Source organism: Plecotus auritus (assembly GCF_963455305.1).
Source record: "Plecotus auritus genome assembly, chromosome: 1".
In the NCBI taxonomy this organism is placed as follows: Eukaryota; Metazoa; Chordata; class Mammalia; order Chiroptera; family Vespertilionidae; genus Plecotus; species Plecotus auritus.
In genome coordinates this window covers 147,807,475-147,826,749 of record NC_137770.1, presented here as the reverse complement: position 1 = coordinate 147,826,749, position 19,275 = coordinate 147,807,475, and the positions used below count along the sequence as shown (strand labels likewise).

The 19,275-nt window shown below is 37.1% G+C and overlaps 1 protein-coding gene across 1 annotated transcript in view; it reads left to right on the top strand.

Moving 5' to 3' along the window:
- MRC1 (mannose receptor C-type 1) overlaps positions 1 to 19,275 on the top strand; it is a 102,409-nt gene that overhangs the window by 33,637 nt on the left and 49,497 nt on the right. Inside the window, exons 6-9 of the mRNA XM_080643718.1 lie at positions 1,825 to 1,971; positions 6,828 to 7,010; positions 11,967 to 12,124; positions 12,809 to 12,919. Coding sequence (XP_080499844.1) covers positions 1,825 to 1,971; positions 6,828 to 7,010; positions 11,967 to 12,124; positions 12,809 to 12,919 — 599 coding nt within the window. The remainder of the gene's footprint in view (positions 1 to 1,824; positions 1,972 to 6,827; positions 7,011 to 11,966; positions 12,125 to 12,808; positions 12,920 to 19,275) is intronic.

The window sequence follows — 19,275 nt, the reverse complement described above, 5'->3', positions numbered from 1 at the left end:
ATGCTGAAACATGGGAGAGAATTTTTAGAGAGTCTATCTTGGTTTAAATTGCTTAGATTTTACTATGAACTATAACCTTCAATGCATGATGGTTACAAGGCTGTCACTAGAGTCCTACAAATAGCATCAGCTCTATCTTCTTCTAGATCATGGGAATAAAAATTGCTGCAAAGGAATGTGAGGTGTCCTTTTTTATGGGTGAGGATTTGATTTCTCTGCCTACTCACTCAGCCAAATTAAACGGGAGAATACCAGTTGGGGTCAATCAGATCAATAGACAAAAATAATCATTTATGAGGGGATGAGTTTATTCTTCTTTGTTGCTTAATTATTGTACAACATTAGGCAGGACGTGTCACTTTATTTGTTATTCTTTTTGGGAGTGATGATTATAATATTTAGCCACCTGCATTCTAAGAGTTCAGTGAGAAAATTTGGAGGTTAACTTTAATGAAAGTGAGAAATGAAATTAGGATGTTAATAAGAAAATAAAAGAAGTGAGCTTCCTTATTAAATCAAATTCCTGCGAAGTAAGTCCAAATTAAATCACCTTATGAAATAGTATGAGAGTTTCAACTAAAATTAGAAACCTGGTGGGATATTAGTAATTTTTATTATTTAAAGTGTTCAATCAAGCATTCAATTGAGTAGTTATGACCAAGTAACACATTTATTTAAATACATTTATTTGGTGATATAGAAGTATAAATTCAAATATATAACTATGGTAACCATTTAAGGACAAATAATTGATATATTAAAGTTGGTCGTCATGTTGTACAATAAATGTATAACATGATTTATTAGTTAATATATTAACCAATAGCTATAAAATTTATTATTGTTTCTTGAAAGTTTCTTTCTAGTACTGACACCTTACCTGTTAGTTCAGTTATATTGTGAGTTTTGTCACAATATCAATACATTTTTAAAACATCCTTATTCTTATCACTAACAATTTTTTTTTCTTTGTATGCTATTCAAGCAACTTTCAAAAAATTTTGACAAAGGCTTTATGGAGCAGGTAACATAATTCCCATCTTACAGAAAGGGAGAGTGAGGTCCAGATGCAGGTTATATACATGTCAAAAGTCAGAAAGCAGTCATTAACAAAATGTGGCTCATTCACCCTGTCTTCAGGTGTGCAATGGAACTAGCTTATACCTCCTGTGTTAACAAAGTTGACTTTATCTGGTTCTTTAATCAGATTCTGATTAAAAATGGGATACGGGGTCAGATGTTAAAAATATTCTTTGCAGGCTGAGTTGAAAATCTTGAGTCATAGTTCTGGGTGCACTTTTCAGCACACATTACTGCTTCCAGCAACCCTTCCCTTGTCAGTCTCCTCCCCATCATCTTTCTTTTCTGTCTCCTCTTTCTAATTGGAGAAAGTCTTCCCATGTCCAGAAACGCTCTAGTCTGGTCTTCACAGTGAGCTTGACTTTGTTTTCATGGTAGGTATTGACAGTGCTTAATAGAGCTGTTTTTTGGTTGGGTCCATCTCTATGATACATCCATACCCCAGGCTGAAGATTGTTCAGGTTTTAAGGCCCAACTTTATTATTTGGTATTATGAAAAGAAGTTATTTTAAAGAAGTAAATTTGCATAATTAAAATTTTAGTCATTGAAATGATCCAACAAGAAAACAGACATCCAACGTGGTTTTTACTCTGCAGTCAATAAACATTTATTTGTGAATGTGTAGCAAAAGATGGGATGGGGATCCATTAATCCCCGAGGATGGAGATGTTGGCTGAGGGGGCTATATACTTGCAATAGCTGTAATACTCCCATTTTATTTATTTTTTTTCTTTTCCTCAAAGGAAGTCCATCAACAGAACCTGGACAAAGCTGTGTGTCACTAAATCCTGGGAAGAATGCTAAATGGGAAAATCTGAACTGTGCTCAGAAACTAGGCTACATTTGTAAAAAGGGCAACACAACTTTGAATCCTTTTGTTATTCCCTTAGGTAAGTGGCCTATTTGATCTGAAGCACACATAATATTGTAATTTAATGATAAAGTTACAGGTGAGTTATACTGTATGAAAGGACAGGTTTGGTGGATAATTTATGGAGGCAACTTAATGATATTCCTACAACATTTCTTTTTGTTGATTCCTACTCCTGACCACTGCCATTTCCCGAGTGTGCTGTGGGGTTCAGGCATGTGCAAAGCCTTTGACAGAACACAAGTTAGAATTTTATCTTCACAGCAGCCCTGTAATTTAGGTATTCTTATTCACACATTATAGGTGAGGAGGAAGATATGCAAAGGCGGTATAAAACATGCACATGTGAAAAAATCAGAATCCAAGCTAGGAAATATATGTCTGAAAGAGATTTTTAAAGATATATTTTTATTGATTTCAGAGAGGAAGGGAAAGGGAGAGAGAAATAGAAACATCAATGATGAGAGAGAATCATTGATCGGCTGCCTCTTGCACACCCCCTACTGGGGATCGAATTTGCAACCCAGGCATGTGCCCTTGACTGGAATTGAACCCGGGACCCTTTAGTCTTTGGGCTGATGCTCTATTCACTGAGCCAAACCAGCTAGGGTTGAAAATATATATATATTTTTTAATGTCCTCACTATTTAGGGTCTATCTGGGCTCTACTGCTATTCGAATTAACATTGTACACTGAAGTCTTCACAAAAATGGAATAAAACATCCCAAAAGTAATAATTGAATTTTATATATAGGCTATAACAGAGGGAAAAATTCAATTATGCTCTCTATCATAATTTTATGGAAGAATTTGACTACTAAGGCAAGACTGCATTCTTTCTACAAATTGGCCAAAAGCAAACAAAGTACATATTTTTCACTAACAGCTATTTTTGTAGGAACACAGTACTTTAAATAAATTTATATATGTACATATGTATATATGTATGTATGTATGTATGTATGTATGTATTGTGCTTGGGAAATCTGTCATTATTAACTTCTTTCTCCTTGAATTTTAAAAGCAATTTTATTTATTTTAAAATATGATTGACATGGCTAGAAAATAAAAAAGTACAAATGATAAATAATAATATTTTCTTCCAACTTCTTACTTCTAACTCCCACATCCCATCCCTGAGTAACTGTTTCTGGATGTATATCTTTATCTAATTATTCTATGAATATATAAACAAATATGTTTATGATTATTTTTATCTATTCCATACAAATGGAAGCATGCTAATTATATATTCTTTACTTTTTTCACTTAATGACAATTTTGGACATCATTTTATATAGTGCATAAAAATTATGTGTGAATTTTTATAGCCATCATAGAGAGAGAACATATATATATATATGTGTGTGTGTGTGTGTGTGTGTGTGTGTGTGTGTATATATATATATATATATATGACAAGTGCCCTATTAATGGATCTTAGTTTACTTCCAATTTTTATTGTTACAAACAGTCCTACAGTGAATAACTTTATACACATGTAATTTCATACATGTGATAATTCCTAGAAGTGAAGCTGCTGATCAAAGAGTAGCTGTGTTTGCAATTTTAGTAGATGGAGATATGGCCAAGATCTCCAGTGAACATGCCAGTAGATGAGGGTCCCGGATATTGGCCCTGATCATACTTTACAGGATCACCATTATGACTCTTTCATTCTTGTACTTTATCTCCTTTGTTGCTCCCATGGGAGAAATAGTATCATTCTTCCTCCTTGGAAGAGCTTGTACAATTCTCCTTCAGAAGACTTGGAAGTGCCCCTTTGGGGAAGAGGAGAATGGTTGTTTCATAGTTTCCCTGGTACAGGAGGAAGAATTCTATAACTGGACCTTGTTGCTTAATCCCTCAGTTTTAGGATCCTCATCTATGAAGTGGGAATATTGATACCCATTCCTCCTATGAACATTGGTTCATATTGTCAAACACATAGTAAATTATTCCGATTTCTCTACTGTTCCTCAAATTACATCACTTGCTAACACTTCCTGTCCCAGTGGTTTTTAAGTGTCTCTATATACTTCCTGGGTTAATCATGCTATCTTATCTATAAAGTCAAGTAAACCAGATTTTGAAAAGCATATCAGAGATCAAACTATACAGCACCTGACTGGTGACCTCTTGGGCAAGGATTCCACCTCAGACCCTGTTGGTCCTTGCAACATCACCCTATCTGTCCATAATTCCTGGGCCCCTACAGTTGCACTGTCTAGTTCAATTGCCTCTTAACCACATGTGGCCATTGAGCACATGAAAGTGGCTAGTTCCAACGGATATGTGCTGTAATGTAAAATACATACTGGGCTTCCAAGACTTTTTAGGCAAAAAAAGGGAAATAGCTCATTGTTAATTTTTTAAAATTAATTGCATGTTAAAATGGATATTTTGGATAAATTGGGTTAAATGAAATATATTATTAAAATTTAACTTACCTGCTTCTTTTTATGTTTATTTCACATCACAACTAGGACATTTGTAATTGTGCATGTGGCTCACATTATATACCTATTAGACAGGTCTGCTCTAGAGGAACAAGCCATCTTTTGTGGCTGCCCCGTGGAACTCTCTTTCACTGCCTGTTTCCATGGTTTAAAAGATTTTTAAAAGTTCATCTGTTCAGGATTAGAAGTCCTGAGCATTTGCTGACATTATTTTCAGCTTCATAGGCAGCAAAATTAAAATATCCCACCAGAGGGCTCCAGAGATATACTAACATATTTTCTTTTTGGTAACTACTGGAAGTGTGCAAATGTATATTGCATTGAGAGAATTTCTGAAAATATGCATTTTCCTATTACAATAATAGAGTGTTTGGTCATTATAACTATCTATTGACTTGAATGACTACCGTGCACAGAATCCTGGGCTTACACAAAGATGTTGCAGATAGTCTCAGTCTCTAAGAGAAAATAGGACTGATACATTAAACACATAACAGAGGTGCCCTATATAGAACATTTACTCAGGCAGCATACTTGAGAACAGTTAATATCAAATTTAAATATATAAATTGACGTTCACTTGGTAACATAACCCCTCTTTAAGCAAAGTGTGATGTTAAATTGCTGTTTGAAATAATGTCTGTAAAATGGTAATTATAAAGTGCTGTACATCAGATATAACTTCAGTTCCTTTTCCTGACCAACATTCACTACACTTACCATGTGCCAGGCTCTGTGCACATACGTAGATGAATTTGGTGAGTCTCTGTCTTCCAAGGTATTACCTCCCCCAGCTCATTACCATTATAATATACTAGAGGCCCGGTGCACAAAATCATGCACTTGGGGGGGGGGGTCCCCTCATCCTGGCCCACGGCCTCTGGCAGTCCGGGAGCCCTCGAGGGATGTCCAACTGACGGATGTCTGATTGATGTCAGCTGACAGGAGGACATCCCCCGAGGGGTCCTTAGCACTGCTGCAGAGGTGGGAGAGGCTCCCACCACCGCCACTGTGCTTGCCAGCTGTGAGCCCAGCTTCTGGCTAAGCAGCGCTCCCCCTGTGGGAACACACTGACTATCAGGGGGCAGCTTCTGTGTTGAGTGTCTGACCCCTGGTGGTCAGTGAGCATCATAGTGACTGGTCTTTCTGCCATTTGGTTGATTTGCATATTAGCCTTTTATTATATAGGATTATAATATATTTTTGTAATGTATAATCAAAATTATGAAACTTGACCATAACCTATTAGCAGCAATAATTAAGATATTGGCCAATATTCCTGGTTTGATTAAATAGTAAAAGTGTGGCATTTGTAATTTACAGTCCCATTATCTCAAATACTTTCTAATTCAGAAAGAGTGAGAATGGGTAGCTTAATGTTAGCATTAATATTAATATTATTAGAAATGCTTTACATATATGGACACTTTGGCTCATGATGTGACTTGCCCATGATCACACACTTGTGGCAAATTCAGGTTTTGCCTGAAAGACTTCTGAATCAAATCCCTGTGATTTCCACAATATTACATGTCATCTTTTGGGAGCAATGGTAGTGGGTTGGTTCAGAGGCTTGGGTGGCCAGCTCAAACTGCTGAAGTTTCAGAATCTCCTTGCTGGCCCCCTGGCCTCCCCCCACCCAATTCTATTCCCTGTTTCAACACCTCTTTCTCATGCCTACCTAATAGTGCTTCTCCAAGGAATGCCTGGCTCCCTGATGTTCACAGAATAGAGATAAATTGGAATCTTTTAAGCAATGCATTGTATGTCAAACCATTTGTGCTTCCAGCATTTACATAACATGCTTAGTTAAGATTTGTTGATGAAGAAACACAGATAAAATGAGACAGTCTATTGTATCTCCATGTGACCTGTACTAAGTACAGGTTTGTTTGTTTTTTTAAAAAAAGTATTGATTTTAGATAGAAAGGGGGGGGGAGAGGGGAGGGAGGGAGGGAGAGAGAGAGAGAGAGAGAGAGAGAGAGAGAGAGAAGAGAAACATCGACCTGAAAGAGAAACATAGATTGATTGCTACTCACACTCGCCCCTATAGGGAATCAAACCCAAAACCTGGATATGTGCCCTGACTGGGAACTGAATCCTGCACCTTTCGTTGTACAAGAGGATTCTCCAACCAACTGAGCCACACTGGCCAGGGCAGTATAATTAAAAAAAAGAAAAAGAGATTTCCCATTTAGCTTTATTTTAAATGAAAGATGCATTCACATATTTTTAGTCTTAAAGCAAGCACAATGTAGTTTTTTGTGAATGGCAAGAAGTAAAAAATAATCTCACTTTTATTTGTTCATAACTATGAACTGTTTTCTATGTAGAATGGTAGAAAATGTTATTACAATAAAATTAACACCAACACCTTCCCTTTTAAATGGTTTCCAAATCCTTTTTTTCTTCTAGAAAGTGATGTGCCTACTAACTGTCCCCCTCAGTGGTGGCCATACACAGGTAACTGTTACAAGATTCACAGAGAGAAGAAAATCCAAAGAGATGCCTTGATTGCATGTAGGAAGGAAGGTGGTGATCTAGCAAGCATCCATACCATTGAGGAATTTGACTTCATTATCTCCCAGCTGGGTTACGGTAAGAACTTACATCAATAATTTGCTTGACTTGAGTCTTTCCCACTCGCTGCTCATCTCTGGAAAATTTAATCATAAGTGTGAAATATAATAAGTTCAAACTAATACTTCAATGATCAATTTAATAAATTTAATAATATATATGAATCATGCCTAAAATGTAAAAATTGTATATGTTTTTAAAGAATTTTTATCACTAAGAGCTCATTGGATTTATTTTTCTTTTACTATGTAATCCCTTTATGAATACTTTAAAAAATGTTTTTCTATATATAATCTGGATTCAGAGCAGTCTACCTTAAATTTCTCAACAGTATTTCATTTTTTTGTAGTTATTTGTGCATGTGTGTGTGTGTGTATACATACTATATATATATGTATATATACATATATTTAAGGCCTATAGTTTATCTCACAAGCCAGGTCTCTAAATGAAGCATCCCATACTTTGGACTTGTTCATGCTGCTGGAATGTTGAGCAGTGCAAGAAATAGGATATTTTATTGGATGTTGGCCTCAATGTTTTAAAGAAATTTATGTCTCCATTTTAGATACATCACTTAAGAAATGTATAGAAAACATCATAACTAAAATATTGTAAAGTTTTCAAAAATTGAAAAAGTTTATTAAGAGAAGTGGGGAGAATGAGTTGGGGATTCAGTCTCACCCTGAAGAGGAGGGTGAGGAGGGACCTAATCATAATGAGCTTCCTCGGTACTTGCTAATTAAATGATGATCATTTTCTGCTTCCACTGATGAGACTTTTGAATGACTGCAGCTGCTCATTTCCAGTGAACAAAACAAGAGGAAATGGATGGTGGAGATGGTGGGGACTGCTTCCTGATGCTGCCTGACAATGGATAGGAGTGGGGGGAGGGAAAAGGAAAAGCAATTGACAAATAGAAAAATAGTTTCAGAGAAAGGTGTAAAAGACCCCCAAATCCTAGTACTCCTGGCACCTGTGCCAGACACAAATCCTTCCTCTGCTTACCTCTGAGCTTACTGGGCCCGCTGACAGACTGCTGCAGCCTATAAGCGACTTCTTGATTATTCTCTATCTACCTCTTCTCTCTTTACCTGGATGATAATGTAGTCACAACTGATGTATCGGAATAATATCATGACATATAAATTATGATACTTATAATAAATAATAAAGTTTACAAATGAATCAGTGGAAAACAGGTTAGTTGAGATGCTGTAGGGGTAACGCGCAAACTTTGCTCTACTTTACGTATTACTAGTAGCCCTGCGCACGAATCCGTGCGCCAGTAGCGCTCTGTGGGGCCCAGCCGCTCCGCGCCCATTGCCTAGAGGCTCTCTGAGGCCCAGAGGCCCATCCGTGGCTGGGCGCAGAACGTATGCCTCGTCGCCAGGGCAATGACCCCCCCACCACCCCGTCCACTCCATGCCTGCTGCCCAGAGGCCCTCCACGGCCAGGGTGTAACGCTTTCCTCATCATTGCAGCGATGAAGCAAGCCTTCCGCCAGGCCGCTCACACTGCCTGCTCTCAGCGGCTGCGCCCCTCCCCCCACCCCCCCACCCCCCGCCAGGGACTGGGGGACTCCGGCAGGGCTGAGAGGACTGGGTGCCACCATCTTGTGGCTATGGGCGCCTCTTTGTGACAATGTGATGGTTAATTTGCATATTACCCTTTTATTAGATAGGATGATATAATAATGGGAGAACCTTATATGTTTATGGCTATAGTTGGGAAGTTGGATGACAAAGTTTGCTTTTATTCAGCTTGAAAATTCATAAATTTTTACTTAGGAAACCTCTTTTTATTATCTATAATGATTTATTTAAAACAATGAAAATAATATTGATAAAAGTAAATAATAGTTATAAAATTGAATTGTTTCTAAATCAAAAGCCTGCCCTGGCCAGTGGTTAGAGCATTGGCCTATGTACTGGAAGGTGAGGGTTCAATTCCTAGTCAAGGGAAAGTACCTAGGTTTCTGGTTTGATCTCTGGCCCCAGTCAGGGTGAATGAGGGAGGCAACCATTCAATGTGCCTCTCTCACATATCTGTTTCTCTCTCTCTCTCTCTCTCTCTTTCTCTCTCTCTCTCTCTCTCTCTCTCTCTCTATCTCTCTCTCTCTCTCTCTCTCACCCTACCCTCACTTCCCACTTCTTTCCACTCGCTAAAAATCAATGGGAAAAAAAATATCCTTGGGTGAAGATTAACAACAACAAAAGAACAAAAACAAAAGTCTAGGAAACCTTTTTTATTTATTTATTTTTTATTTATTGACTTATTTTATTTTATTTTTTAATTTCTTTATTGATTAAGGTATTACATATGTGTCCTTATTCCCCCATTACCCGCCACCCCCCCCCACTCATGCCTTTACCCCCCTGTTGTCTGTGTCCATTGATTAGGCTTATATGCATGCATATAAGTCCTTTGGTTGATCTCTCCCCCTTACCCCCACCGTCCCCTACCTTCCCTGAGGTTTGACGTTCTGATTGATGTTTCTCTGTCTCTGGATCTGTTTTTGTTCATCAGTTTATGTTGTTCATTATATTCCACAAATGAGTGAGATCATGTGATATTTATCTTTCTCTGCCTGGCTTATTTCACTTCGCATAATGCTCTCCATCTCCATCCATGTTGTTGCAAATGGTAGGAACTCCTTTTTTACTGCAGCGTAGTATTCCATTGTGTAGATGTTCCACAGTTTTTTAATCCACTCATCTGCTGATGGGCACTGAGGCTGTTTCCAAATCTTAGCTATGGTGAATTGTGCTGCTATGAACATAGGGGTGCATATATCCTTTCTGATTCGTGTTTCTAGTTTCTTGGGATATATTGCTAGAAGTGGGATCACTGGGTCAAATGGGAGTTTCATTTTTAGTTTTTTGAGGAAACTCCATACTGTTCTCCACAGTGGCTGCACCAGTCTGCATTCCCACTAGCAGTGCATGAGGGTTCCTTTTTCTCCGCATCCTCGCCAGCACTTGTCATTTGTTGATTTGTTGATGATATTCTGACAGGTGTGAGATGGTATTGCATTATTGCATCTCTCTGATGATTAGTGACTTTGAGCAGGTTTTCATATGTCTCTTGGCCTTAGGAAACCTTTTTTAGCTAGTTGAAATATCTTTTATGTGACTCATGGAAAGACAGTGGGTAAATTGGGACCTGCACATATAAATTATGGCTATATCAACTGAGACAGCCTCCCTACTGATTTATAAGAATCAGCTTAACACTTTTACACTTGCATCTTATATATTTTTGTAGGGTCAAAATTGTGCTTTGGAATTACCAAAGCTGGAGGAGGAGAACAGTTCAGTGAGAAAAATATTTATAGAAAACTCTTAATACTTTATTATAATTGTGGTACTTGGGAGTTAGGTTTTCATTAGTATTTAACCTAAATCCTTGAGGTGTGGGCACATGAGGCCATTTTGAAGCCTATATTGGGCTGCTCAAAAAGATTATGATCTGCCAAATTAGGTGAAAGGAAAAGGGATCCTGATGGCAATGTCAGCCACTCTTTATGGTGCTGGAAACATCTGCGGGTGTTGGCGCTAGGCCAGTCAGGGACTTCTCCAAAGCAAAGTTGAGTGACAACTTTAGGAGGAAGAGATAAACTATTTAGGGAAATTCCTATACAGTGTGGCATTTTTCTCATTTTCTACTACAAAATCATCTTTAAAACCCTTTGGCAGGTAATTTTATTTTACAGCTTAAAGAACATAAATCAGGCACTCAGGATGGAATTCACAGTAGTGCAATTGACATTGAATTGTGTATTCTTTCATTTTATTAAATTTGGAATTGTATCTGTTTTTAGCTGCAAAATTTCAGGCCTTCAATATTGTCCCGTTTTAGTCATGATATTTAGAATTATAACTACTGATAAAATCAATAATGAAAATTGTAGTATTTTAAAACAAAATAATTACATTTTATATCTAGTCCTGGTTGTTTTTATTTTAACTTTTATTTGCTATTTGGGTTCTTCTTGTATTTAATGGTGAAAATAATTCCAAACTCATTCGTATTTATAGACTAATAAATAAGTGCCAAATGTTGGGGCACAGCCCAACTCCTCAGTCTATGCATCTTTTCACTGTATAGATCATTTTCACTTGACAACAATAGTCAATAAAATAAAATGTTCTTGTTAATAGCACAGTCAATAAAGTAAATGTGGTATTTAATATTTATTGTTTTGAAACACACATAAGATTTAATAGTAGTCAGGTAGATTTATATATAAATAAATGCCATATTTCCAACACGATAAGTACAGTTGTTATACATTTTTTATAACAAAAAAAATAGCTTCACGATATAGAGGGTAATGATAGACCCACCTCAATTTCATTTTTGCAATTCTTAGGAGATACAATTTGCAGTAGCACAACAAAAGAATACAGTCACATTCACTTTGTAAAGAGTACATTACACAAAAATATATAGAGGCAAAGAAGCATCGAACAGACTGTCAAACTACAGTGGGAAGGTAGGGGAGGGTGTAAGAGATCAATCAAAGGACTTGTATGCATGCATATAAGCACAACCAACAGACACAAGACACTGGGGGGGGGCGGGGGTGAGGGCAAGTGCGGGGGTGGGGGCGCAAGAGGTAGGGGAGGTGGGGGGAAGGTCAATGGGGAAAAAAAAAGGAGACATATGTACTACTATTTGTAATACCTTAAACAATAAAATAAAATTTGAAAAAAAGATTCAAGGGAAACAAAACAAAACAAAAAAGAGTACATTACACAATTCAAATTGACACCATCAGGTATCGCCCACATCTCAGTCTACAGCATGCAGATCAGATTAATACTCAAGAGGACGATCCTTTATGTTAGTTACAGAATCAACAGACTAGAAGCATTGTTGATAGCAGAGGGCCTTTCCTTCCAGATAACCTCCTGACCTTGGGAATGCAAACTTTGTGTAAATTGCTTCTGTGTTTTTCTTCTTGTTTAGAGCCAAATGATGAGTTATGGATTGGCTTAAATGACCTCAAGATTCAAATGTATTTTGAATGGAGTGATGGGACCCCAGTGACATTTACCAAATGGCTTCGTGGAGAACCAAGCCATGAAAACAATAGGCAGGAAGACTGTGTGGTGATGAAAGGCAAGGTGAGGCAACGTTAATAACTGAGAGCTACCAAAAGCCACAGGAAACTTTCCCCGCTTACTACATGTGGTTGTTTAGATGGTTTCTAGTCTAGGTTAATTGACATAGATCAAGGTTGAACTAAAATTCAATTTCTTAGATCTCTTTCAATTGTTTAGCAGTCAAATTTTCAAGAGGCCCAACAGAAACTTTCGAGTCAAGGTTAAAATTAACCAATAAGTAATATTCATATATTGTTCCTGTGCTGGGTTCTAAATGGTAAATTGGTTAATCAATTAAGAGCTTTGATTCTCCTTTCAACTGATTGCTCTGAGTAGCCATAGACCTGGTTAGACCTATTCTGGGCTCCACAGCGTTGAATCTGTGCTTGGAGAGTTACATTAGTTTGTTTTTCTTTTTTTGCTTATATGGAGGTGCCAAATATGAAAAGATCCCTCTAAACTGTGGGTTAGATATCTAAAATATAAACACATATTGGGGGCTGCAATCTCCCTTTACATCTTTGTAGCCAGAGTAAAATTTGCCATTACTTGTAAAATGTCAATTTACCTTTCCTTCGCATAGGTGCCATTTTCTTTTAATAACCTCAAATCTTTGTTTTTCCTTTTCTGAGGCACAATTATGAGAAAATAGCGTCACAGTCAAACAACTGATAATCATTAAGGTTTCCTCTTTGCTTCCCGCAGGATGGGTACTGGGCAGATCGGGCCTGCGAGCGGTCTCTGGGCTACATCTGTAAGATGAAATCACAAGCCCAAGGGCCAGGAACAGTGGACGTAGAACCAGGCTGCAGGAAAGTGAGTTCCGACACACCCGATAACTTGAGATCAGCAAATATTATACGTCATACTTGGCTTTATTTTTGCCTGAGATAGCCAAGTGTTTCAACTGTTTAAAAATGTAATGGTTTATTGTTAGTGTTTTGTATCATTGTTCTCTCTAAAGCCTTCTTGACAGTTAACATGGGGTGTGTGTGGTCAGTAGCAACTTTCAGAATGCCATGGGGATTGGAGAAAGAGAACGGGGAATAAAATGACACACCGAACGGAGCCTGGAGAAGGTAACAAGATTAAGGCAGGTCATGGGACAAGTTATCATTGGGGTATTGGTAGTCTAGGACCTATGGGTTGTCAAGGACATTTCCAGTAGAAAACCTTAGGTTGTAGATAGCAAACAATCCTTAGTCACTTTTCCATTTATAATATTTCTGATGAGCTACTTCTACTGGAGATTTCTCCCCATAGAGACAGGAGATCTAAACTCTAACTGCTAGTGGCCGGCAGTAACTGCTTTAAACTATTGAATAAAGCCATGCACTCCTACTGTGTGTCAATCTGACCTGTATAACAGTTAGCAATATCTCCCTGTGGTCTTATTTTTCTTTGAGGTTAAAGTAAATGACCTATGTAAAAGTGAAAAGAAACTACAAAATCCAGGTGTATGGTTATTATTTTCCTGGTTGCTGAGTGGTCCATCTTCCGCTTTTTTCCTTTCTCACTTCTCTTGGATAAAAATAAAGCAGAAATGAATTTTCTTTCCAAGAGTATCATGTTGTGATCAAATCATCTTATACCAAACACCAACAGGCTGAGAATTCATGAATCATAATTTAGTGCTGTACAAATAAACCATGAAGCAACATGGAGCAGAAAATCACAGTCTTTTAGAAGTATAAAGGATCTTAGTGGTGACAAAATTCCCCTTTTAATTTGTTGCATTCTGGAACTTTCAGTTCAGAGAAGTGATAACTTTTTTAGAGTTACACCAAGGCAAGACTAACTTCCAGTCTCCTGTCACCAGCCCACTGCACTTTCACTACTGGTTTCATTCCCACTACACTTATATAGTATTTGCCTAATCACATGTGTATGTATATTATAATTTTCTATAAATAAATAATCCTTAAATTTTATTACTTCTATGCAATCAAAGTTATAAATACAGTCTATTAATTCTTAAATTTTTTTAAATTTTATTTATTGATTTTAGACAGAGAGGAAGCAGAGAGAGAGAGAAACATTGATTTGTTATTCCACTTATTTATGCATTCATTAGTTGTTTCCTGTATGTGTCCTGACTGGAGATTGAATCCACAACCTTGTGGTATCTGGATGATGCTCTAACCAACTGAGCTATCCGGCCAGGGCAATTAATTCTTATAGCCATCTCTATATATAAAAGCATAATATGCTAATTGTCCCTCCAACCATTCAACCATTTGACCAGTTGCTGTGATGCACACTGACCATCAGAGGACAGATGCTCTGACTAGTAGGTTAGCTTGCTGCTGGGGTCGGACAGACTGGGACTGGCTAAGACAGGCCAGACATGCCCTGGAGCCCTCCCGCAGTCCCGCCCCGGCCCCAATCATGCACTGGTGGGGTCCTTCAGCCTGGCCTGTGCCCTCTTGTAATCTGGGACCCCTCAGGGGATGTCAGAGAGCCGGTTTCAGCCCAATCCCCACAGGCCAGGCAGAGGGACCTTGCCGGTGCATGAATTCATGCATAGGGCCTCTAGTAATCTGATATAATCTAATTTAATCATTAGGATGAGAATAGAAAAATATTTTAGTAAGAAGCAACTGTTTGTTGAGTGCAGTTATTATGCTCTCATTGACTATAAGGACACACGTTATAGTCCTAATTAGATAGAAGAGGAAACTGAAGCTCAGAGATATTAAATAATTTGGCCAGTTTAAAAACACCTGCTCTAGGAAGTGACTTCCTCTAAGGTCTAGGAAGACTAGAAAACAAAAGTCCACTAGAAAAAAAGGAATATAAGACAGTTTTTTTTGTGTCTGGGTAGGCCTGGGCACTGGGTGGTGGTGTAGGGGTCTTTTTAAGAATTCAAAATCATGGGCCTGCTGTCATACTGATCTGGGATTCAGTTTTCAATTCATTGCTTACCTGTGTGGGAAACATCGAGCTAAGAAATTAACATAAAGTGGTCCTGTGCTACTAATATTCTAGGATGTCTGCCAGATGCAAATGTGAATTCTCTTTATACAGAAGTCTCTTTTTCCAGGCTGACCAGGAATCCCACAGATGAGTTTGAAATTCAAAAACATAAAATACTAGAGGCCTGATGCACGAAATTTGTGCAAAGGGCTCGGCCCTCACAGCCCTGGCTTCGTCCGGAAGGTCATCCAGATGGTTGTTCTGCTGTTCAGTCTAATTAGCATATTAGGTCTTTATTATATAGGATACCATCAGGAGCTTTAGATGATGGAATTAATGGCTACAATATTAAAATGAATGTATTTTAAAATACTTACAGAAGTAAAAGGTATAATTGAAACTATGGAACAGCCACCATGTTTTGTTATGTAGTGTTTTATTGTGATTCAATTATAAATTTGAAAAATATATAAATTATATATTTTTTATTTCCATTAAGATTTCTTTCACCCAGGAATGATTTAGAAGTGTGTGTGTGTGTGCGTGCACACACTTGAGTGCACGCATGTGTGCATATGGGTGTGTATGTTAATAGTGATGGGGGTTTTGGTAGTAGTTTGTTTTCTAGTTTCTAAATAATTGGGAGGTACTATTGATTTTAATTTCCCTTAATTGTGAGCATATAAAGGTGTTGTTTCTGTTATTTGTTGAGATTTTTTAATGATCTTAGTCATAGTTGGTTTTTGTAAATATTCCATGTGTGCTTGAATAGAATGATATATGTTGACTAGATAAAATTTAGCACTTATATTATCCAGATATTCTATATTCCTAATATTTTGTCTGTTTGACAAAATATTCTCCTTGTAGTTCTGTCAATTTTTGCTTTAAATACTTTAATCTGTGTTATATTTTCCTGATGAATCTGTTCTTCATGTAATTACTTTATTCATAATAATGATTTTTTAAATCATAAAGTTAATTTTAAATGATACTAACATTGTTACAGAAAATATCTTTTGCTTGATATTTTCCTAGAACCTCTTTTTCCAACTAATTGCTTTTAATCATTCTATTTTAGGGACTGTTCTTATAAACATGTATCTATATTTTTATTTTTAATCTAATTTGAGGTACTCTGCTTTTAACACGTTAAGCGCCATGTCAGTCACCAGTGACTGAAACGGAAAAGAAGACAAAACAGGCTTGGCCTTTAACGTGTTAACTGGCAAACTTAGAGTTTAAATTTGTTTTACATACTGTTATATTCTTACTAGAGGCCCGATGCACAAAATTCATGCAAGGGGCTTGGCCCTCACAGCCCAGGCTGCCTTGGCTGGCCCTCACAGCCCCTCGCAGCCTTGGCTTTGTCTGGAAGGTTGTCTGGACAGTCATTCAGCTGTTTGGTCTAATTAGCATATTAGCTCCTTATTATATAGAACTAGAGGCCCGGTGCACAAAAAAATAAAATAAAAATTCGTGCACAGTAGGGGGTCCCTCAACCCAGCCTTCACCCTCTCCAATCTGGGACCCCTCAGGGGATGCTGGTTTAGGCCTGAGCAGGGATTGGAGCAGTCCCTCTTGCAATCTGGGACTGCTGGCTCCTAACTACTCACCTGCCTGCCTGATCACCTCTAACCACTCTACCTGCCTGCCTGATGTCCCTAACTGCTCCCCTGCCTGCCTGATCACCCCTAACTGCCTCTGCCTGCTGGCCTGATTGCCCCTAACCACCTCTGCCTCAGCCCCCGCCACCGTGGCTTTGTCTGGAAGGACGTCCGGAGGGATGTCCAGTCTAATTAGCATATTACCCTTTTATTAGTATAGATTAGTTTCTACTGTCTTATTTTGCACTTTATTTTGTTGACAATTCAGTTTTATTTTCTTTCATCTCCTTCCCTGCACCTCATTGGTTCTATTGAATATCTTTATTCCATTTTTCTCTCTTACACATTTGGGAATTATACAGGCTACTTCTGTTTTTTAAAAGATTAACCTTATGCTTTTAACATGCATTCCTGACTTGAAGTTAAAGTTATTAAGTATCTCTCTCTTCTTTATGAACAAAATAAAGATTATTATTCTACTTAAGCATTAAAAATTTTTTTAATTTTGAAAAATGTTAGACTCACAAGAAATTGAAAAAAAAGAACACATAGAATTCCCCTCTACTATACATTCTGTTTCTTCCAATAATCACATCTTATCAAACTAGTGTACATTATCACAACCAGGTAATTGACATGAATACAATACTATTAACTAAACTACAGATCTTATATTCCATTATTTAACTTTCCACAGCCAATTAGCTATCTTTGCTATTTGTACATTAGACCTGGATTTATGAAGACATTTATTGATATCTTTGTTCAGTGTAGACTTTTAGCCCACTCATTCCTCCTGATTTAAAATTCCTTCTTGCCAAAGTAAACCTTTCAGGAGTTTTTTCACTGGTGATCTGCGAGAGGAAAATTCTCTATTTTGTTTGAAAACGTCTTGAATTTATCCTCTCTCTGCACAATAATTTAGACAGGTCATTTTAGAGTTCTAGATAGAAAGCTGTTTTCTGATATTACTTTATATATTGTTTTATTTTCTCCTGGCCTTTATTTTTGCCATTGGAATTCTTGTTATTAGACTAATCTTTCCTTTTCAAAAAGTGGGTCATCTGTATTTTCTTTCTGGTTGATTTTAAGATTTCATTGTTTTTGTCGTTCTTCAGGCTTAGTACCATGTGGCGAGATTTGGATTGATTTTATTGGGTCTGTTTGCCTCTTCATTTTGAGGACTTGTACCTATCTTTCAATTCTTAAAAATTATCAGTCATTAATTTTATTCAGTGCTTCTGACATTTATTTTAGATTGATTTTCTTGTTCTATTTTCATCAATATACTTTCTAACCTCTTTTCATTCCTCTGCTACATTTATCCAATTTGCTAATCTTTCTGAAAACCTATTTTCAATGTTTAATCTGGTCAGTAAGATTTTTTTTTGAGGAATATTTTATTTGAATGTTGTTTATGTAGAGAATGGCCATGGTCAACTATAATTCCCTAGTTGCCTTGTACAAAAGGCAGATATTTGAATATGCCCCACTTGAAATGCACTATGATTTTGTTAATCACTCTTTTTTTAATAATCAGTTTGAAAACCATCTGAAAAGAAAGGCTATTTTTATTCAATTTTAATTTCTGAAATTTGGTTTGTTTTCAATTTTGAAGTTTCACTTTTTAACTTTATATTTTTCTTTTCTTGCTATCCTATTTTTTTGTGTGTGTTTTCAAATCCTCTTGTTTGTTGTTCATGAAATTTTGATCTTCCATTATTGATTTTATTTCTTCTTTTGTCACTTACATAATCTCAAACATACTTATTTTTATATTTTTCCAGGTGTTTTATTATATTGAATTATTAATTCTCCCTTGAAAGGAGACATTTTCTCACATGATTTGTAATTTTTTATTTTGAATTAGTCCACTCTAACCTTCAAATCACATACTCTCACATGACCTGCCATGTAGAAATATTTCTGTTGTGTAGTTTTGCATTTACTTCTCTGAGTACCTAGGAGATTATCTTTTTGTAGACCAAGTTTTACTTTTTTTTTTTTTTTTTTTTTTGGCTGTGAGTTCTCATACAGTGTGAATAGTGTAAAGTTGGGACCAGCACCCAACTGTGGCACAGACTTTATATTCATTTTCAAACAGAATAATTTTTTCTCCTGCCCCTAGAACTCCAGGCATATGACAAGAATTTCCTTGTCTTGTGGGCAGAGAATTTTGCTCTCCTTTCCCAGAGGGGTTACCTTTAAATAATATCATCTGTATGCAAGGATTTCAGTTCCATCTCCCAGGTCAGGTGGGTTGATGGGCAATATCCTAATCTGTGTGGACATTAAAACCCCAGACCCTGGGCTCTAGTACTTAACTAGGTTTGATGCGCTCTGGACAGCCCTCAGTCACAGCTGGTGCACTTTCCATTCCAACTTTTAGGTTTCTACTGCTTTTTGGTGCCTGTGACCAGATGATATAGATTTATACTCACCACCTACTGTTGACCTCAAAAGTCAACAAGTCTTGTTATTTTGCAAATTATTCTCTGTGGTTATCTATTCTGAAACTAAAATTTAACCTTTCTGTTCAGTTGCTTTGGTAAACATTTCATGAATCATTTTGTTGGAGGATGCCTCAGAAGGAGAGAGAATGACTGTTCCCCCCACTTTGCATCATAATTTGTCATATGAGGAATAACA